The sequence below is a fragment of the Perissodus microlepis genome, chromosome 3, assembly GCF_051167445.1.
Source record: "Perissodus microlepis isolate ML-2025 ecotype Zambia chromosome 3, ASM5116744v1, whole genome shotgun sequence".
Taxonomy (NCBI): Eukaryota; Metazoa; Chordata; class Actinopteri; order Cichliformes; family Cichlidae; genus Perissodus; species Perissodus microlepis.
Genome location: NC_140463.1, coordinates 26,490,260 through 26,513,001, shown reverse-complemented (window position 1 = coordinate 26,513,001; position 22,742 = coordinate 26,490,260). Strand labels below are relative to the sequence as shown.

Here is a 22,742-nt window from a genome sequence, read left to right as displayed (position 1 = left end):
ACAGATGTAGACTTCAGATCTTCTGCATCGAACTTACACATAAGCTTCATTACACCAGCACGACTAGAACCGACATGCATGCAGTCCAGACCCTTTACCTCCTAAAAAGGTTTGGAGCATCATGAAACAATAAATGCAACAACGAAGACCGAGGACTCTTGAGCAGCTAGAATCCTACATCAGTTCCACACATTTACAGACTGTTGTTAAAGGAGGACAGGATGCTACCCAGTGGTAAACATGGCTCTGTCCCTACTTTTCTGAGGCTTGTTCGTGTCATCAAACTTAAAATGAGCCAATATTTGTCTTGGTATGGTACATTTTCTCACTTTAAACATTTGATATGTTTTGTTCTATTGTGGCGTCGTAAGTTTTATTTATTTCATTTAAGTTTTAATGTGGAAGTTTTGTGTCATTCTACAATATCACAGTTCAGACTCATTTCTAACAATTACTGTTTGTTTGTTAAGTCTTACTTCACTTTACTTTGTTCGGGAACTCTACTGCTATTTCAGTGTGCATCTTAATGTCCAGTCTGTTCTCAGAGACCATTTTCACACAGTGTTACACACAGCACACTTTTGTGTTCAACGTTTAATTGAACCAGAGAACATGAACCTCCTGTCACGCTCAAAAAATAAGGAGTGTCTGCACACCAAGCCTTGCGTGTTTGATGACCTCCATTCATGTGACAAAAAGGAATTTAGCTTCAGATTCCACAGAGTGACTGACTAAATCTGTCAGGTATGTTTAGTGACCATTGAATAGCTTTGACTGGATGATCTGATATTGTCGTGTTGGATCAACATTGCAAGTGACCAATCACATTGTTGTGACGTTATTCTTTGGCGCGCCAAGCCATTCGTGCATTTATGAAATTCCAATGTTGCAAGGACAATATCAATTCTGCTTAGCGTTTATTAAAGGGTTAGGGTCGGGGTCAGGGTTCATTGATCGGCGGACAGAGGCGGTTTCTCGCAGCTTAAGTACAGTTTCTTGTTTTACGGCGGTTTTTCCCGAAGTCGCAAAAGTATGACATTCTGATTGGTCACTTGCAATGTTGATCCTGGAACAACATTTACTATGTTGATCTGGGAACAACACCAACATGAATATATCAGATCGTGTGCTTTGACTGATGTCATCTAACAGGTTGCATTGGATTTGGATAAGTTTTGAATTGTGGTATTTTTACTTCTTTTAAGTACAGGTAGAGTAAAATTTGAGGAAACAAAATGTATATTCACTGCTACTATTTGTATGTCACTTTTAAAAGTTTTAATAAAGATGTTCAGTTTTTTCTGTATTACAGCTTTACTTTTAATGGTGTTTCCAAAACACAGAAGTATATCAGAGAAATGTATTGTAGCTCCACCTTTGTGCATTGGTGGAAAAGTTTCGGGTTTGACTGAAATGAAACTGAAAAACTGACAATGCATTAAAAAGATGCAACAACAGGTGACAGGTCACACAGTGGAGTACCGCTGTCAGGAGCACAGGTAGGCTGCTGGGCAGATAAGTGTGTTTAAGTGTCTTTAATTTAATATTTGTTTTTTGTTTGTTCTTTGAAATATATATATATATATATATATATATATTATATAACAAATTATAAAAACATCCAGATTTATTTTTCCGTTAGTAAAATATAAGTGACTTAGAGATTTAAATTCAAGCAGTTGACACTAGATTGAATTTAAAAAAAAATCTGTGATGCATCTTAACACATAAAAACTTGGAGTTTCATTTAAGACAACATTTCCTAGGATTTTAATCATTGATTCAATTTTCACTCATAAAACAGAACAAAGAAATATCGAGTAAATCAGCAACTTTTTAATCATCACATTAATTGCTTGTTAACTCACTTTTATTCCTGCATAAACTAAAGAATTAATAATAAATAAATAAGAATTCATTTTACAATGTGAGGTAAAGACTTTGATATTCTAGAGAAAACCTCAATAATCCAGAAACCCCCCATTTGTAAGCACTACTGCAATGGTGGGAAATAAAAGCTCCCTTTCCACAGGACAAACCTCCGGCAGAACCAGTCCTGCTGCCAAGAAGTGCCTCAACCAGTTGGAGAGGTGAGGCGAAAGAGAAAGGAAAATAGAAAGAGATCATAAGACAGGACAAAACACAGGCTGCAAAAGAAAAGACAAGTGAATGGCATGCTGCAGTGGTATATATGTGTTTAAGAATGTGTTTAAAAGAAAAATCATTGTGCCTTGGGCTTTGCTTAGATGTTATCTAAAGTCATGTAAATTAAAATACATAACTTTAGACTGTATGTCTAGTGTTTCACAAGTTGTAGAACAGCAAGTTGTTATCATTGATCCTGATCCAGGGTATAGGGTATGTGCACAGCTATGCATGAGTTATGTGTGCAGGTGTGTAGAGAAATTAACTTGGGTTGACTCAAATAAAATATAATAATATCCATTGTCGAACTCTAAAAATAGATTATGCAGACACTGTGAGTATAGTGTGTATTAGAACTGTGATGATTCAATCAGTAACTCAACTTAATTAAAAAACAAATTCTGCATATATGCTTAATAAACATCGTGTTATAACACTAAATGTAGCTAAATGTAGTCTAAATATGCTGTTAGCTACTTCAAGTTGATTGGGATTACTATAAAACCACAAGTTATTTTGATTGTTGCTTTTAATTTTATTTTACTAGGCATTTATTAGTTTATTACTGAAAACTGTTTGAAGCTATAATGTTACAGAAACAGAACTTTCCCTATTTAACTTCCTGTTTTCATCTGGCTCTGTGTGCAAGACTGTAACATGTAATCTGTAACACTAGAGGGTGCCTAATCACTGTCCACACATCTCCAGATTGACATCAAATACTCCATGACTACAATATAAGTGATTTAGAGATTTAAATTCAGACATTTTACAATAGCTGTAATTAAAAAAAATCCTCAAAACTCAAAATTCCCCAAGTCATTAAACTTCAGTTCTAGCTCATTTTGTTTATTAAAATGAATTTGTGTTGAATCACCCTCATGGGTGGATCACAGATTACTTATTTAATTCTTCCTCCATTAAGATTGAAAAAATAATGCACAACGAAAAATAATACACTGTAAGTCAAAATCTACTGATCACATTTTCTGGACAGTGCATGTCTTTATACCTGCTTGTTTGCACCTTATCAGTCCCCTACAGATACTCAACTCATCCAACATGGAGCAACACTTTTGTCACTGCGGCCGGTCTTTCACAACTTACCATGGCCTGAGAGTTCACCAGGGAAGGATGGGCTGCACACCAAAGGGAATGAGGATCCCTGAAAGTGGGCAATCTAGTTTCCATCCTATGCCGGCCTTTATGGGATCTCTAATCAGACGAGAGCCTTCGATGGGCATGTGTATGAGTCTGGATTATAGTGAGTCTACCAATGTGTTTGTACAGTGGTCAGTTTGTGTTGCTACAGGGTCGGGGAGTGACTATCTAACTAAAACTCACTGGTTTACAGTGATAATCTATTTTCATGTTTTAGATAATTACTTTTTTAGAATATTTGCCCCATATTTGTCAAACTTACATCAATTAAATCTACAGTTTCATCAAACATGATTTCTTTTTTGCCATCTCCTACGATATTTAATATGTACTATGGCTTGGTTTTTACAGCTTCTGCACTGAAAAAACAAAGACAAAAACACATAGCTGATAACTGATCACTGGAGGATTGTCTGATCCTCCAGTCAGACAACCACAGTAATATGCACAGTTAGATGTTTAAGTTAGTTCATGACAGGAACAAGACTCTGAAGAACAACATGATAACATTGATCTTCTTTTCTTACAGGGGCTCAAGAGAGACAAGACCGAGAGAGAGAACGAGCAAGACAAGAACGAGAGAGACAAGAACGAGAGAGAGAAGAGCGAGACAGACAAGAAAGAGAGAGACAAGAACGGGAGAGACAAGAACGAGAGAGAGAAGAGCGAGACAGACAAGAAAGAGAGAGACAAGAACGGGAGAGACAAGAACGAGAGAGAGAAGAGCGAGAGAGAGAACGAGCAAGACAAGAGCGAGAGAGAGAACGAGCAAGACAAGAACGAGAGAGACAAGAACGAGAGAGACAAGAACGAGAGAGAGAAGAGCGAGAGAGAGAAGAGCGAGAGAGAGAACGAGCAAGACAAGAACAAGAGAGACAAGAACGAGAGAGAGAACTAGAGAGGGAAAGGGAGAGAGAACGGGAGAGAGAGAAGGCTAAAAGGCGACAAAAGGTACTGCAGTTTCAACACAGTGAATATACAGTCATTCATTACCAGAGTTTCACCCTCCAAAACTGAAGCACAAGGTAATACCTCACAGACAATCCTGTCTGATAATTCCATTAGAAAAAGCACAGAGGTGGAGTTCAACTATGTATAGTTTAACTATGAACACACAACAGGTACAGAAGAAAATTATTGGGCGGTTTAATGACCACTTGAGCCAGCCTTAAGTGGTCATTAGAAGAACTGCATTTTATTGGCTCTTCATTAGACACATGAAATAAACACATTAACAGTTAGGTAATGAACTGGCTGTTTTTCTAGCTTCACCAGGAGGTTAACATTTGTGACATGGCTCAGGTAACTAATGCTTTTTTATGACAAACCTGAAAAATGTGTGACTCTAGTACTGGCAAATCCAAACTACGCAGTGACTCACAGAGCTGCTGACATGACTGCTAGTATAAGACTTATAACCTGTATAAACTTTGAGTATTTTAACATTTTCCATTGTCCCTTTTCAAGGAAAGACAAGAAAAGATGAAAGCTGATTTACGGCAGAAAATTGATTCCCGAGACCACAAGATGGCCGAGGTCAAATCATCTGAAATAAACTGCAATGTAAAGACCGCAACATTTTTTTTAAAAAAGAAAATCCTTTATTTTGATATTGCTTTGACGCCGTTACTCTCTTATGGCTATTCAGGGTAGCTTGGATGCCGAATGGTTGGAGATCAACAGTTTCTTCTCAGAGGTGATGAAAATTGTGGAGGATGCTAAAGAGAAAGCATGCCAGACTCTGGAGGACAGGTTGGTCCTGTGAGGCATGTAGAAGTTAGTCTGTCAGCATTGTTGAAGAACATTTTAACATCGCAAGGATTCTTTGTGCTCCTTTGGTGCATTATGTTTTAATAAAATGGATTCCCACGTGCCCTCTCTGTTATCTTTAGGAGACGGAAAGTGAAAAGAGAAGCACAAGATCTCACCCAGAAGCTGCAAAGAGAAATTGATGTACTCAAAAAAGCCACTGATGACCTAGACAACAACCCAGACTTGGAGGTGAACCTCAAGGATCTGAGATCCATCTACTGGAGCATAAATTCCCTTAAAAGAGGAAAAATTTCATTTACAACATCTGTGCATTTTCAGTGTTATTTCTGATTCATTCAAATTAATCGTGCCTGCTTTAAGCTAACTTTTACCTTTGCACACATGCACAGCTTTCTCCTGTAACAGGCCTGAAAGAATCTGCTAACTGGAAAACTTTATGTGACAACACTTCGCTCTTCTTCGGGACACTGCGAGGTACGACTTCAGCCATGATGAAGCAAATTGGCCAGGAAATAGAAAAACTCGCATCCAAAGGTAAGTCTTTTGGTCTCTCATGACTTGTATTAATTTTACTTTAGATTTGACACACTGCAGCTTACTCAAATGTGTGTTTCCACAGACCTCGAGAGGATTTCTACATTTGCAGGTGTGTATTTAAAAAAAAAATTACAGCAGTATAAAAGAAATGTTAACAGTGAGTAACAACAGGGAACAGGTGTGCATGTCACAGTTTGCTGGGCAAGCCGTCCGTAAATTATTAAAGGACCCTTTATGCAGGCAGCTCAGATGCAAGTGAGTTTATTCATCAGATGGTGATACAAACAGATACGACAAGGGTGACCATGGAAACTAAGCAAAACCTAAACTTGGAAAACTAACAGAAACAAACCAGAAGTAGAGATGCAGGGAGATTCAGGGAAACGACTTGGGAAATACACAGACGAACCAGCAACGCACACCAGAAAACACAGAGCTTATATACACAAAGAAGCAATCAGGGAATGAGAAACAGGAAGAGACACAGCTGGGGAAAATTGGAGCTGACGAGACTGAGAGATATAAAAACAGAATACAATAACCTGAGACACTGACCTTCAAAATAAAACAGGAACTCACACATATAAAGAAACACAGACTTTACAGAGGGAACACACAGGTAGGGATGACTAACACTAAACTGAAGAAGAACCAAACCAAAACCAATGAGCTAGAAACCACAACCAGAATATATTACAATAATAGAAGACACAAAACGCTGGGTCAAATGACCCAGGACCATGACAGTGTGCCAGATTTTCACAATAAAAGCCCTGTTTTATTTTAAATTTTATTTAAAGGAAAACCAATATGCTTATAAAATAAAAACGACATTTTCAAAATTAGACATCAGTTTGATACAGTAAGTCTGATTTTCAGAATAAAAGCCTTTGATTTCAGTTTTAAATATGTTTTTAATTTCTAGAGTTGAATGTGTTCTTTTGCTAAAGTTAAGTAATTTCTAAGCACAATTTAGTATGCACTTCCCCAATCTAGGGTATTATTTTCTCATGTAATTTTCTGCGTTTGTTTAGAAAATAATGGCAAAGATCAGTTTAATATTATCCAGAATTTATTTATTATTTTTGACTTGTTATCCTGTTGATACTGAGAGCTGGTGATATAGAGAAACCATAAAACACAAGTATGTTGTTTCTGAACTGGGTGGGCAACCCATCCATCTTTTTCCTAAAATTCAACAAAATTAATTTGTTGCATTTGAATATTGTGAGAATTGAAATCTAGCACAGATATTAGACAAATAACATTAAAAAACATTAACAATAAAACAAATTAAAGCCGTAGCTGGCTAAGCAACCTGTTTTATTTAGTAAGTCTTCTCTGTTACGGTGAGGTCTGGAAAGGTCAGTCTGTTTGGACTCCAACAATACTTAGTGCCATATTTTGGTGTGATGGAGCTCTTTAACAAAAATGTTGATTAAAAAAAGGAATAAAGAGTGATTTTTATGTGTTGACCTATGTGTGATGTTTATAGATCTACTTACCACATGGTTCAGTTTTTTAATTAAGTGTATTCTTTTGACTGTAGTGGACGTGAAGCTGGACCCGACTTCTGCACACTCAAGTCTTGTAATTTCTGATAATGGGAAAAAAGTGAGAAATGGTGGAAAAACAGCAAAAGATCCTGATTCTCCCCAGAGGTCTGATATATTTGGAAGTGTCCTGGGGCTCAACAGGCTGAAATCAGGGAAATCATACTGGGAGGTGGAGGTCAGCAACAAGACCAGGTGGGATCTGGGTGTGGCCAGATGTGATGCTTACCGCAAGGGGAAATTTTTAGTGACCCCTGACAAAGGTTACTGGGTTACTGCACATAATGGAGACAAAAAATATGCAGCCCGGACAATACCGCCCGTGAACCTTTCATTTAAAGTGAAACCTCGGAAAGTCGGGGTGTATGTAGATTATGAAGAAGGTCTCGTGTCCTTTTATGATGTGATGTCTCAGTCTCACATCTATTCATTTACTGAGTGTTCATTTGGTGGTGAGATCCTCCCGTACTTCTGTCTCCATCTGAAACCAGATGAGAAAAACAGCGATCCTTTGATTATATCTGCTATGGAAAAGCAGTAGTAATCACATGCACTGGTTTTGGAGCAGTGAATGCATCAGTTATAGGCATTATATATATTAAGGTGGGAATTTGATTGCCTGGGTTTCCATGTTCTTTTCTTATAATGATAACATGAATCAATGAAGGTACAATAAAGGCATGAGTTTTCTTTTATGCACTATATAGCAATGCTAGCAATGCAAATGTATACATATTTGCATTGAAACCTGCTGAAACCTCATGCTTCATCCCGAGCACTTAGGTCTTCAAGTCAGAGGCTACTGGTGGTCCCACGTACTAGGTTTAAAAGATGTGGGGATCGGGCTTTTCAGGCACTGGCACCTAGGCTGTGGAACTCTCTGCCGTTGTCTTTACGCTGTCTAGACTCTACTGACTCCTTTAAAAAGCAGCTGAAGACATTTTTATACAAACGGGCTTTTAATTAATTTTAACTTGTATGTCTGATCTTATTGTAAAGGACTTTGTGATTTTTATCTGTGAAATGTGCTATATAAATAAATTTTACTTACTTACTTACTTACTATATTATGGGGATGCACTCTAAATACTGTTAATTATGATTATGTGCAAAGGGATGATTTAATAAGGATTCTTCTCTTGTTATTGGTTGTGTTCACATAAACCAGAGTTTCCCAACCTTTTGGAACGACAGCACATATTTCACATTAGAAAAATCACAAGATCCACCACTATTGACACCCTGCCATATCTAGGTGTGTGTCAACATGTTAAGGTTGGCACGTTAAGCATGTTGTTTCCAGAGCTGCACCTTTCAACCAAATCCCGTATATTTTACTTGTGAGCAATTTGTTATTTCAGCCTTATATTTGTGTGTTCAGGTCAATCAGATGTTCAAATATATCTGCCAGATACAGCAGTCTTGTACACCACTCGTCACTTGAGAGTAACTTGACGTCCTTCTGATTTGTGAAAAACACTTTAAGTTCCTCCTGCAGTCTTGGCAACAAGTACTTCCCGGTGCAGAAAACAATGCATTGCAATGACATCTAGATGTTGCTCTTTCACTCCGTTTACAAATCCTTTAGTGTGCCCGATGGCACACTGCATGGCAGCTGCTCCATCAGTGCAAACATGTATGCATTTTTGCAATTCAGCAACTTGTTAGCTTTAAGTGCTTTATTGCTCTTATTGGTGGTTTTCCTCATTAAAGCTGCCTGCGTCTCAGTCTGTTCACGCTTGAAGTGATGGGTGTTTTGTCTGGAGATGGTGTTTAAGTTTGCTTGGAACCGTGGCACTGTTTGACTTCCCCGCGCACCAGGCGTAGCAGAATGGGCTCAGTTTGGTTCTCCAGTGTATGACAATCCAAAGGCAAGATAATGTTAACTGTATTGTCATGTGTTTACTTTTTATTTTGCTTTCTTCCACTATTAAAGCCAGGGCCATCTGGGTTGGAAATCTCTCTAGGACCCAGGCCAGATTGATGCTTTTTGTTTTCAGTTATTTAGTAATCGCTATTCCCTGCAGTGTTGTTATATTCGCAGCTCGACTTTGTACTTTTGTATTTCTTCTTCATCTTCATCTTGCTGGTGGTAAGGGCAGTACAATTAAGTGGATCTGGAAGATGAGAATGTAATTGTTCTGCCTGTCACAACACGCCACTTGCTAAGAGTACCAATCAGGTGAAATTGGATAATCTTCCACAGCACACTTGATGATTTCTAATGGCATACTTATATTCCGTGGTTGGGAAAAGCTGATTTTAACCACTACCTCAAGCATTTAGTCTACAAGATGCTTAATTCTACAGACCCTCCTTGTTACTCCACACATCTGTTAAACAATTTGTCTCACTGGGCAGTTTAGATACTGTAAACTGATGCTTTTTCAACTGTAGTCTACATGAGTCACTTTAAATAATCCATTTACAGCATATAAGCAATATGTTTTACATAGATATACACAAGAAACAAACAAACTTCTATCTAGGGAATATTTTTTAATATTTTAACTGTGTTTGTAATGAAAAAAGAATGAAATATGTTTAAGATTTTAGTTTTATTTATTTTGTAGTTTGAATAAATCCAAACCTTAATGAAACCAGCTGTATATTGTCTCCTTTACTCTTCCTTCAGCCCTAGGAGTGCAGGGATTTTACAGAAGCAAGTTTGCAGCTGACATTAGTAAAAAAAAAAAAATTGACATTTTACGTGAGCTACATTTTTAAGTGCAATAAACGTTAATAAGCTAGAGCACAGCCGCCTGTGGTTTAGCTATGTCTGAATTCAAAAGGCTTTAAAAGCCACCTGATTCTTCAGATTTTTTTTGAGCTTGACTCTTTGTTAGAATAACAGTGAGGAACCCTACAATCTGTTTCATTTCTTCATTTCACCCATGCAAGCAAAGTTTAGAAAACACTTCCTGTGAAAGTGAGTTTGCCAGACACTTTTTAGCACTCACTAATGTTAAGAGAAATTTTTTAGACTAGTAACATTAATGCTATATTTTTCTGTGAAGCTCTGCCTTACAGTGACATTAGCTCCACGTTCTTAGTCACTGTACAGTTGTTGGCACCTCAGATTTAGAGATCAGAACCCGCAGTTATACTTTTTATACCAGCAGAAAGAAACTGATGTTTCAGTCGGTGGCTTTCCTCAGTGTTTCGGAGACATTTGTGATTTGACCACAGAATCAATAGATCACAAGGTTTGTTTGTTTGATTGTTTGTTTTAACTACACCTCAGAGCGCACCATATGCTTAGTGTTGGAAGTGGTTTTGTAAGCATATCTTACATTATTAGCAAAGACTCATTACATTAATAATTATTATAAAAACTGTTATTAGTGAAGGATATGCCTGAAGGGAAACTTTGAAGTATCTCCTTAAAAATGGCAAGACAACCAGAAAACTACGAGTAACAAGAGGTGGATTTACATTTGGAGCCTTTAGGTCATTTCTATTTACAGTAGTGGTTTTTATTTAATGACCAGTGAGTGAAAGGACACTAAGATAGAGTCTTCACTCAAGGTGAGCTTTGAATGTTGACTGGAAATCCAAAAATCTGAAGACATCACAAAAGTCCACAAGAGCAATGGGAGCAGAGTGTAGACATAAAAAATGAGGATTAAAGAATATATTTACAACATAAAGGCGAGGCATTTGCACACACCGAGACTAATGAGAGGAAGTGGAAGCAGCTGGTTGAGAGGCAACAGGTGGCAAAGCGAGACAAAGGAAGCAAAACTAAGGACTACCAAAATAACACACAAAGTAACTAAGTGCAGAGACAAAAGCATATAACATGCAAACATGTGCAAACTCAGTTGGAAGGAGAATACAGTCATGTGTCAGAATATAAAAGAGACCAAAAATAATTTTTGCAGGTGTTAGGCAAGAAGATGAAGCAACACCAACAAAGAAGAAGAGAGAGAGAGAGAGAATAAGATGAGGTTTAGATGTAATTTTCCTTTCCCAAATAAATATTGTTTCATTTTTTTGTATCTGAGCACACATTTACTTTGTAGTCTTACACTTACACCTACACTTCAGGTGAAATTACTGAGTTTTACTATAGAATGATTTGTGTTGCACTTACATGTAGTACTGCAAATGCTATGCAGGTAAACAACTCTACACTAAAAGGAGAAACGGGATATTTGCACACACTGGAATTTGTGACATGGAATCAGTTTTGAGATGAGAAAATGAGATTTTAAGTGTTGTTGAGTGTTTTTTGTGCTGTGTGGGGTTTTGATAAAGCGGTTTACTCTTTTCAGTTGTGTTTTGTAGAGTTTTGAAAAACTGAACCACAGTTTCTTGAAATGTGTTTACATGTTTCGTGTAAAAGGGAACAGCCAGCTGATTTGTCATTTAATGCTTGTAAATGTTTATAGTCCTCAAAAAGTTTGGATTATTTTTTACACTCTTTTTGTGCATTTTTTAATAAAGATAAACATGAATTATTATTATTATTAGTCAGTTTGGTTAAATATGTCAGCACTGGTATGTCTACAATACTATTAGTTAGTCTCCTCGAGGTCTGGTACAGTAGTAATCTGAGAAAAATCAAACAGGTTCGGGTTCATTTATTCATAACCTGAAATCACTCCATCTGCACTGCACTTCTTTTTGATGATGCACTTTTTTATGCTTCCTTTTTCTTTGCCTTTGACTATTTTGATTCCTGTTATTTGGAGAAAGATGATTGGTTATAACTAAAAGATAAAAAGAGGAAGCAAGTAAAGGATGTTGCAGTACTTCTAACCCACCAGAGCACCAGGTGATATCAGTCCTCCACAGCAACAAGGAAAGGTAAGATGACTTTTCTGTCTCCTGGCTCATATTTTCCTATACAGTTAATGATATTGAAATTTCATTTATCAGATGAAATTGTGTAATTTTGCAATCTTGTATACTCACGTTTTTTCTTGATATAAGAGTCGTATTGAGATGTTAAAGGAATAACACAGATTAGTGGCACTCTGCTCATGATCCTACCCGTAATATAAGAGTTGCCAAACACTAATGTAAAATATTGCAATGTGATGTTAAAACGTATATGATATGTTGATTTTGTTTCTGGGTGCTGTTTTTTTATTTTTATTTGAATGCACAGCATATTCATTATTTTAAATGATTTGTTGAGTGTATCCTTTTTAAAATATGTTAGCTAATCAGTATTGCCTTCTCTGTCTGTGTAGGTTCGGAGTCATCCAGGTCAGTGCAGCGGAAGTACCTTCAATTAAAGGCAACTGGACTTCTTTAAGTTTCTTGAAGTCAAAGTCAAATGTATTTATAAAGCACATATATAAAAAAAACAAATGTTTACAGGTGCCATAAATTTAAAATAATCAAAAAAGTTAAAACCATAGCAGGGTTAAACTAGTGATATCATAGCAGAAAATAATTGTAATATTAAATAAAATGCAAATATTAAGTCATGTTAAACATAAATGAAAACTATACTGTATTTTTTCAAATTTATTTTACAGTGCATTTTGGGACAAACTTGTAACTGAAGAAGCCTCTGAGGGTGAAATATCTTCCAGTCCAAGTCCTGTTGCCTTCTTTTCAACCTCATAAGATTGTCACCTTCTCTCCTTTTAACTGCAGATAAAATGAGATTCATTGTCTTGATCACCATCATCGTCACTGTAGCCCTTATTGATGGGGGCAGCAGCATGACCGCGGGGCCTTCATCACCGTGTCAGGACAAAAGCCCCAAGAGTCATTATGAAGAATTTGTAAGCAGACACATCCTTCAAGAGGAATTTGACAGAAATTCCATAGATGCTTGGAAAAGGTAAATTAAAAGTAAATAATTCAAATAATAATTAGTTTTATTGTGTGCAGTACGAAACAACCTTAAAAGTAAAAGCTTACAGGCTCCAGAGGTTTATGTGCTGCTACACCACACGGTGCTGCTTTATGAGCATCTTCATGTGATGTCATTAAATTCAGCATTTTATGTGTGTGGAATTGTTTTACAAATAAGCGAACAGATAATAATAATAACTAGAAAGCGAAAATTTCAGAAGAAATTTTAAGTGTGCCTATGCCGCTGCTAATCAGTGTAGTTTGCCATTCATACGGCTACAGAGAGCAAAACTCAGCAGAGCAGCCATTCTCCACCATGAACTATGGTAAAAACAAACACCGCTCGCGCCTCACAGATGACAGCTTACAGTTTTGTGTAAAGATGAGGTGACTTCATACAGCCCCGATTTGCAGACGCTGTGCACAGAGGTTCATGAGCAGAAGTCCCATTGTACCACGGCAGACCCGACAATGTTTGCATGAACACGCTTTGTAGCATTACTTTATTGACCACTTTTCACACATGGTTGCTGTACCAACACAGCCGGCTGTAGCTTTTCATCTCACAGCCCGACACATACCAAAACAACAGCCGAGAGAGCACAGACTTTACGCCTGAGAGGCGTGATTGCAGATGCCGCTCAGGTGGGTCCACCTCCCCTGTAGCGGCACTGCAGACCACGCCCCACCACACACATCAAACACGTAAAATAAATATTTATGCACTTTTGCATTCACTTTTTGTTATTTTTACACAGTGTTCTGAATGATTAAAAATGGTCTACAGCCAATCTTGTGTATTATTATACAAACTTTGGTTGTAAGATTCAGATAACTATTTAATAAAAGGTAAATATTTTATATGAGAGTAAGAAAGAAAAGTATATCTTTGTGCCCCCTTTCCCAGTTAATGCCCTACCTGGCCCCCTGGCAAAAGCTTTGCTAGATCCGCCCCTGTACAGTTACCAGCTGTCAGCTACACAGAAAAGGATCCTGGTGTTATTTGTCTCTCAGAAACAGTTCATAACTTCCCTTCAACTCATTCATGTCACCTAAAAGGTAAACCTGTTTCTCCATCACCAGTTCAGCTCTGATGATTCAGTAAGGACATCTCCTGGTTTGGACCAGCCGTTTTTACAGCTGTGGCTCCAGAAAACATCAGCTGATACTAGAAATTAAAATCAAATGAATTCTAACAACAGCTGATCAAGCTTAAACGTGCTGCTGTTGTTTAGCGCGATAAACAAACAAGAGAGAAAAGCCGATCATTGATCAGTTTCATGATTGAAGTTGCAACAGGTGAGAGAATGACAGGGGAGGCTACAGAACAACAGAATAAATCCAGCTTTGTGTCTTCTTCCGTTCTACCTGAAGTACGGGACAAACTGTGTTCCTTTTCAACTCAATACGAAACGCATAATATTTTCTCTGAATGTGGGACGATTCCGTTTGTACGGAATGGTTGGCAACTCTACTCTGTCTTTTTCCCGCGTGTCCTTTCTGTCATACACCGGTGGCTAGCTGCCCTTTGTTGGAGCTCTGTGTTAGCCACCACCAAACAACTCAGTTATTTTCCCACACCGACCAGCATCTGGACAACCACCTTTCACTGTTTATACCGTTACTAAAATGAATAAATGAATCATCGGCCCATATAAGCGAAAAATAAGTCCAGCTGAGACACAGACTCTTTGCGAGCGATCGGGAGGTGAAACGAGTGTGAGCCGCCTTACTGTAAGCCAAGCCCGGGTGCTTTTGAGCGAAGCGACGCTAGCCGCGCTAGCTAGCTAGCTAGCCAGCTAGCAGCAACATCGTAAGAGAACTGTTGCTAATATGGGATGTCTTGATAAAACGAGCAGATATTTGAAGTTTACACAGCTACATTCTCGCCTGAAAATATCTTAAAAGTTTATTTTGTGACCTAGAAACACAAATAAAAGCACTATAAAATCGAAGTGGTGGCCGCCATTGTTTGACTCCGTAGAGGCGTGCTATGAATTGTGGGATATGGAGTTTTCCACCAAGCATACACCCTTTCGCTTACCGTAAGTATTCAATGGTTCGTGCAACCTTAAAACTTCCAATGGTTCCTGAAAGCAGCGATGCTGTGCGCGCCGTTGATATTGTCGTCACTACGGTAATCCAAATGACGGTAGACAGGCCGTACTACTCCCGGCATACCACTAGAGAGAGCCAACACACCACAAATGAAGTTTGAAATCTGTTTCTATGGGGCCAAAAGTTGAATCTTTGCCATGGGCCTAGAAATGGGCCAAAATTTGCACTAAAATCGAAATATTTAAAACACTATAAAAGTCATAAACACGAGTTACGCTGCAAAATTTCAGGCGGAAACTGAAGAATAATAATAAGAAGAAGAAGAATAAATCCGAGGAATAGTAATAAGTGTGCCTCTTGGCATAGGCACACTTAATAATAATAATGGATTGCATTTATATAGAGCTTTTCGAGACTCTCAAAGCGCTTTACAATTCTACTATTCATTCACCCTCACACATTGGTGCAGGCAAACCACAGTTGTAGCCACAGCTGCCCTGGGGCAGACTGACAGAAGCGAGGCTGCCATATTGCGCCTTTGGCCCCTCTGGCCAACACCAGTAGGCAGTAGGTGAAGTGTCTTGCCCAAGGACACAACAACCAGGACAGAGAGAGCTGGGGGATCGAACCGGCAACCTTCCAGTTACAGATGAGCTTCCCAACCCCCTGAACCACGGTCGGCTTTTCCTTATCCTGTTCCACATCGAGGCTTAGTGTTTATCAGTGCATACCTTTTAGAGGAATTGTAACACTGGGGACATTAGAATATATTGAAAACTAAGCAGAAGTTGTTTAGCAAGCTGAAAACTGGCTTAATATCCATGATGTAATAATATGTACCATAGCTGGACTGGCCATCGGGCATACCGGGGATTTGCCCGGTGGGCCGATGGTGATTTTTCGTTTTTATGGGCTGATGTTTTGTTTAGTTTTCGTTTTTGTAATGGTATAAACAATGACATTGGGTGGATTGGCCAGATGCTGGCAGATGTGTAAAAATAACTCAGTTGTTTGGTGGTGGCTATGGCGGAGCTTCCACTGAGGCCAGCAGGTGGATGAGGAAAAGGGGAGGCAGGAGGAGGTGAGACCCGAGGCGGCCACCGGTCCGAGTGTCAGGTGAGGAGTTTTGACCTGCAGTCTATCTGGGTCAGATATAAACCAAGTTTAGGTGTAGTTTATTTTCGTTGTGCTGACTTTTTACAGGTTACAATAACTCGTACTGCGTACCAGCTAGCATGATGGAGTTTCTATACTGCTGGACGAGTGCAATGATGTTACGGATGTTGAACTTTATTTTATTCACAAGGTTAGTTATTCTAGTTATTAGTTATTTTATATTTAAAAAAACAAAAACATCATATATTCAGAGAAAATATTAATATTACTTCTCTCATTCTCTCCCCCTCCCTCTCCATTTGCTACTTCAATCATGAAAGTGATCAATGATCAGCTGATCGGCTTTTCTGTCGCAAGTCCAGTCTCTCTTGTTTGTTTATCTCCCACTTTGCGCCAGAAAGAGGAAACCGGCGGATAAACAACAGCAGCATGTTTAAGCTTGATCAGCTGTTGTTAGAATTTATTTAATTTAATATTAATTTCTAGGATCAGCTGATGTTTGCTAGAGCCACAGTCATAAAAGCTGCTGGTCATGATATCGGTTTAAATATCTGGTGAGAGGGAAACATGAAGATGAAACCAGGAGACGTCCTTATTTAATTATCAGAGCTGAAATGAATGAGTTGAAGGGAAGTTATGAACTGTTTCCGAGAGACAAATAACACCAAGATCCTTTTCTACATAGCTGACAACTGGTAACTTTGCAGGGGCGGGTCTAGCAAACTTTTGCCAGGGGGCTACTTTGGGCATTAACAGGAAAAGTGGGCATAAAGAAATACTTTTCTTTTTTATTCTCTTTTAAAGTGTCTAGCAACCAAAGTAGTCATGTGACATGTGACAATCTACATCACTGTCACAGCAGCATTTTTTTTCATTCAAAGGCTTTATGGTTTTCCCTATAATACCTGCTGGGCCGGTCTCTAGTCAAAATACCTGGGCTGATTTTTTGTCCCAGTCCAGCCCTGATATGTACTGAAATATTGATCTATTAATGCAGGTATTTGAAAAAAGAACACCTCTGGTGCAGAACTACAGTGCAATCATTCCTCAATAAAAGTGATCTGGAGAATGTGAACAGAATCTGCAGCAGAGACGGTCGACGCTTAAGCAAGACGGATAACTATGCAGGGAACTTGTGCATCAGCAACTCAGAAATGCTGATATATGACATCGCATCCAGGAAAAGGAACAAGGATTGTAAAATTAAAATTGGTGCAAAGAAAAGGGTTGTGATTGTGGCATGCGACAAGGTTGGAAACCAATGTCTCCCTGTTCATTTTCAGAAATATGAACACCAAAGAGCAAGCAATATACCCTGCAGTCCTGCAAGGAATTTCAGTATTGTGGTAGAATAGCTTTCCACTGATTAATTTCTAAATTCAGCAACTTTGCATTGTGTTAGTGCTTTAACCCTTTATTTACCAAGTAACTTATTTGGTAATTTTGTCTGTAAAGGGGTCTAAAATCATACTATATGTGAATGCTTTTGCCATTCTTTTTTTTTCAGAATAACCTCAGCTTTCAATATCTGGCAGTCATTCTACATCACTGTATTGTTATGGCAATGCAACAACAGTTTACGTGGGGAAAAAATAAATTAAGAAAGGATCAGATTTCGAGTTAAGTGAAAACTGATATTCAACACGAACAAAATGTAACACAACATCAAGTTTAAATATGAACTGTACTAAATTTAATGTACAAAAAAGTGTTTACACCTAGATCACTTCTCTCTAGCTCAAAGAGTTGATGAGTTACAGTAGTACGAAGCTCACGTGGTAAATTCTACGCAGAGTTGAGTTTTCTTTCTGTGTTCAGATAGCATTAGCATTAGCATCAGCTTCTTTTTTTTTGAAACCATTCACATTTTTCCCTAGCATAAACGGTGACATAGTTACAGTCATTTAAATAGAGCTTGGAAAATGGGCCCGTCAGCTGGCTAATGGTGAATAAAGGGTTAATGAATTTTGCTTTAGTTTTCTTTTTGATCCATTATTGAAATAAGAATCATAGAGAGTTTGATAACAAATGCAGCATCCAAATTTCTAGTATTTAATCTGTGTAAGAAACATCTGTTTAATGAGTACTTCTAACTAGCTGTATAATATTTGGATTTTAGAACCACTTTGTTTGTTGTTGTGTTTTTGATAGTTAGACCACTCCCACTTGTATCATTCAAAATAAAAACTGATGGGTTTTTTTATTTGTATCCACAAGAACAGAATGGTGTAACTTTGTTCCTGTTTATTAGATAAAGTAGTGTAGCACAGCAACACAGTCTTGATTTTGGTTTGCTAAAATAAAAAAAAATACACTTGAAATGTCTATAAGTTTCTGTGTTTGCTTTAAAACCTTAAAACCACATGAAAAAACCTTCTAGTCAAGCAAAAAAACAACTGGTCAAACTTAATTTACATCCATATTTGTTTATATTCACAAAACTCTGCTTTAGTGGCAATAAGTACTTGAAAAAAACATAGTTACAATCTTCTCTTGTATGTTTAAGTCATAAAAGTCATAAAGTGTTTTATGTTATTGGGCATTTGTGTGGACTACTTCATGGTAAGCAAAGACCAGCTGATGTCTGCTGTGCTTCCTATTTTTCTGCATTATGCTTCAGCCACAGTGACCCAGATTTTAAATGTCACACACATATAGTACACATATAGTACAAGAGTGTACTTCTTCAAATACCCAAATAACACTTGGGATGTTGGCCGCAGTCAACTTGTGTGAGGAGATGGTCACATGTTTCCCTTCACACTAATTTACTGGTAATGAATGAATAAGAAAGTTGTTTTGTTTTGTTTTTTGTTGCCCTCTTGAGGCTGTTACTGTTACTGTACTGAAAACTCCCTGAAAAGCCTTCAGTCCCCTCTTGAGTTGCCTGGCGGTTTGCCAGAATCTCTTTGAGGCTGGGTACTCTGAACCGCCACTAAGCGCATAAGCGCAGACGGCGGTCAGGACCCGTTCCCCGATCCAGAGGTGCAGGGAACAAACCCTCTCATCCACTGGGAGAAACCCTAACATACAGGCAGCAAGCCAAGGGGATACCAGAATACCCACCCCAGCCCGCCGCCTCAACTCCAGACTGAGACAGAGTCCAGCCCCTCTCCAGGAGACTGTTTCAAGAGCCCAAGGCGTGCGTTGAGGTGAGCCTGACTATATCTAGCCGGTACCTCTCAACCTCACGCATTAACTCAGGCTCCTTCCCCACCAGAGAGGTGACATTCCATGTCACAATTGCCAGTCTTGGTAGCCGGGGATCGGTCTGCCAGGACTACCGCACCTGGCCGCCGCCCAGCTCGCAATGCACCGGACCCCTACGGTGCCTCCTCCAGGTGGTGGGCTTGCAGGAAGATGGCCCCATGTCCATATTTCAGGCTGTGCCCAGCTGGGCCCCATGGACTAAGGCCCATCAACCAGACGCTTGCTCTCGGGCACCCTCCCTGGACCTGGCTCCAGGGCGGGGCCCTGGTAACCCTATCCCAGGCAAAAGCCCCCAGACAACATTGCTTCTAGGATCCCTGGGACATACAGTGGACAGCAAAAGTATTCGGCCCCCTTGAACTTTTCCACATTTTGTCACATTACAGCCACAAACATGAATCAATTTTATTGGAATTCCACGTGAAAGACCAACACAAAGTGGTGTACACGTGAGAAGTGGAACGGAAATCATACATGATTCCAAACATTTTTTACAAATAAATAACTGCAAAGTGGGGTGTGCGTAATTATTCAGCCTCCTGAGTCAATACTTTGTAGAACCACCTTTTGCTGCAATTACAGCTGCCAGTCTTTTAGGGTTTGTCTCTACCAGCTTTGCACATCTAGAGACTGAAATTCTTGCCCATTCTTCTTTGCAAAACAGCTCCAGCTCAGTCAGATTAGATGGACAGCGTTTGTGAACAGCAGTTTTAGATCTTGCCACAGATTCTCGATTGGATTTAGATCTGGACTTTGACTGGGCCATTCTAACACATGGATATGTTTTGTTTTAAACCATTCCATTGTTGCCCTGGCTTTATGTTTAGGGTCATTGTCCTGCTGGAAGGTGAACCTCCGCCCCAGTCTCAAGTCTTTTGCAGACTCCAAGAGGTTTTCTTCCAAGATTGCCCTGTATTTGGCTCCATCCATCTTCCCATCAACTCTGACCAGCTTCCCTGTCCCTGCTGAAGAGAAGCACCCCCAGAGCATGATGCTGCCACCACCATATTTGACAGTGGGGATGGTGTGTTCAGAGTGATGTGCAGTGTTAGTTTTCCACCACACATAGCGTTTTGCATTTTGGCCAAGACCAGAGCACCTTCTTCCACATGTTTGCTGTGTCCCCCATATGGCTTGTGGCAAACTGCAAACGGGACTTCTTATGGTTTTCTGTTAACAATGGCTTTCTTCTTGCCACTCTTCCATAAAGGCCAACTTTGTGCAGTGCATGACTAATAGTTGTCCTATGGACAGGTTCCCCCACCTGAGCTGTAGATCTCTGCAGCTCGTCCAGAGTCACCATGGGCCTCTTGGCTGCATTTCTGATCAGCGCTCTCCTTGTTCGGCCTGTGAGTTTAGGTGGATGGCCTTGTCTTGGTAGGTTTACAGTTGTGCCATACTCCTTCCATTTTTGAATGATCGCTTGAACAGTGCTCCGTGGGATGTTCAAGGCTTGGGAAATCTTTTTGTAGCCTAAGCCTGCTTTAAATTTCTCAATAACTTTATCCCTGAACTGTCTGGTGTGTTCTTTGGACTTCATGGTGTTGTTGCCCCCAATATTCTCCTAGACAACCTCTGAGGCCGTCACAGAGTAGCTGTATTTGTACTGACATTAGATTACACACAAGTGCACTCTATTTAGTCATTAGCACTCATCAGACAATATCTTTTTTTTTTTTTTTTCCTTTTTTGTGTCCCGTTTGGATCTTTAGCCATCAGAATTGTTGTCTTAAGGCCAAGAAAGATGCCAAGCGGATTTATTTTACCAAGTGGATCATCATGGCCTTGCCATATTGGTCCATTTGATTGACCTTTATTATAGTTATGTATTTATTTTATTTTCGGTTGCTACAAACGGGACAGACGTGACTGGGGGATAGGACAGGGAGAAAGAATGAAAGAAAGAGAGGGAGAGAAAGAAAACCAAAGGGGAGAAGAGACGGTGAGAAGGGGGGGAAGAAAGGAAAAAACAAACAAACAAAACGCCTGGATCACCTGTATGGAGAAAAAAAACAGAAGAGAAAGCAAACAACAAAGAGCAACATAATAAAAACAGCACCATCACAATAAACTAGCTAGCTGTAGATAACAGTAGATACTAAATAATAAATGATATTGTGCAGCACGCAAGATAGACAGCGCACAATGTGCTTTGAGGCAGCAGCCAAGAAAGGTGTAGTCCGCGTCTGTGAACACCCGTGTGTACACCTGTGTGCATACCTGTGTGGATCAGCATGCTTGTATTCCAAAGGTTTCTCCATGTAACGATCTGCTAGGGAGTGTGGGGAGCCATAGCCCCGTCCACCAGGGTATGAAGCAGGTATGGAGGAGATCCAGGCCCCAGATATCCAGAGGCCCCAGAGTACAAGGACCCGAGGAGGACCACCAAAGGGGGGGGGAACCGTGCCACCCTCCTGGGAAGAGCTGAGTAGAGCCCCAAACGAGAGGTCACCCCGCAGCTACGGAGCAGAGGCCAGAGGGGGTTGCAGTGGCGTGCCCGCGGGCTCCGCCGGCAGCCAGCTGTGCCAGAGAGGACCGAGCTTCAGGCCCAGAGGCCAGAGGCCTGAGGGCATCCCACCCCCCGGAAGGAGCCCAGCCGGGCCACAGGCGCCCGGCCCCGCCAATCGGCCACCAGGAGTGAGCCGGTACATGCATGAGCGCCCAGCCCCAGATGACAAGGACCACCAACACACCAACGTCTAAGGGCATCAGCCACCGGCAGGGAGTGTGGTGAGGGGAGATAGGCCTCCGTACTTTGGAGGGCCTGAGATGTTCCCAGAGAGGTTGAGTCTAAGACCCAACCTGACATATAGACACAGACAAACAGGCACACGCGGACACAGACGTGCATTCCCACCCCCATATGCACAACCAAATACTCGGCACTCACCTAACGTGTAGACAGACACAAATAGACACTGCACAGACAGTCGCACTCCCCAAACATACTCTATATCCCAGGTCCAGGTACCCCCGCCCCCAGAGGGGCAAGCCGCACCTAGACCCAGGAGATGTAACCCTTCTCTCTGGGGTGGAGGCAAGCGGACCACCTCCTTATCTGCAGTAGCAGGGAGGCCCCGCATCCCAGACCCCAGTCTGACGGCCAGCACCTCCTCCCAGCCCCCCAGCCCTGACGGCTAACAGAACCGGGGTGAGTGAAGACCTCAAACCTCCCTACGCCCGCTCATATGTAATGTTGTTGTGTGCTGTTCTAAAGTGCATTTAAAACTCAGGAGAGCATGGTACTAGCTTCCTCTCAGAGAGCAGCACGGCTCCTCCCGAAAACCCTCAGTGTCTAAATGCATTTAAAATTGAGGGTAGGGCACCAGCGCCAGAGGTGGGTTGGAGTACAACGACCATCCTCTGGATGCT

The 22,742-nt window shown here is 40.1% G+C and overlaps 1 protein-coding gene and 1 long non-coding RNA gene across 2 annotated transcripts; both read left to right on the top strand.

Moving 5' to 3' along the window:
• Positions 1-2,001: 2,001 nt before the first annotated feature.
• Positions 2,002-9,672, top strand: LOC146390757 (uncharacterized). The gene is made up of 9 exons (XM_084918301.1): positions 2,002-2,090; positions 3,180-3,409; positions 3,836-4,257; positions 4,774-4,869; positions 4,955-5,058; positions 5,199-5,307; positions 5,469-5,613; positions 5,699-5,725; positions 7,166-9,672. Exons 1-9 carry the CDS (start codon positions 2,002-2,004, stop codon positions 7,708-7,710), a joined length of 1,767 nt encoding a protein of 588 aa, XP_084774427.1. The 3' UTR covers positions 7,711-9,672.
• Positions 9,673-11,619: 1,947 nt separating this feature from the next.
• Positions 11,620-22,495, top strand: LOC146390756 (uncharacterized). Its single transcript, XR_014799856.1, has 3 exons — positions 11,620-11,981; positions 12,371-12,972; positions 17,158-22,495. It is a non-coding gene; the product is annotated as an uncharacterized LOC146390756 (long non-coding RNA).
• The last annotated feature ends 247 nt before the right edge of the window (positions 22,496-22,742 follow it).

Bases quoted from the DNA above. Each gene is read 5' to 3' on its own strand.
- LOC146390757 (XM_084918301.1), top strand. From the start codon at position 2,002: ATGGTGGGAAATAAAAGCTCCCTTTCCACAGGACAAACCTCCGGCAGA. The intron at 5,308-5,468 runs GTGAACCTCAAG...ACACATGCACAG, and splicing joins ACAACAACCCAGACTTGGAG to CTTTCTCCTGTAACAGGCCT. The intron at 5,726-7,165 runs GTGTGTATTTAA...TTTTGACTGTAG, and splicing joins GAGGATTTCTACATTTGCAG to TGGACGTGAAGCTGGACCCG.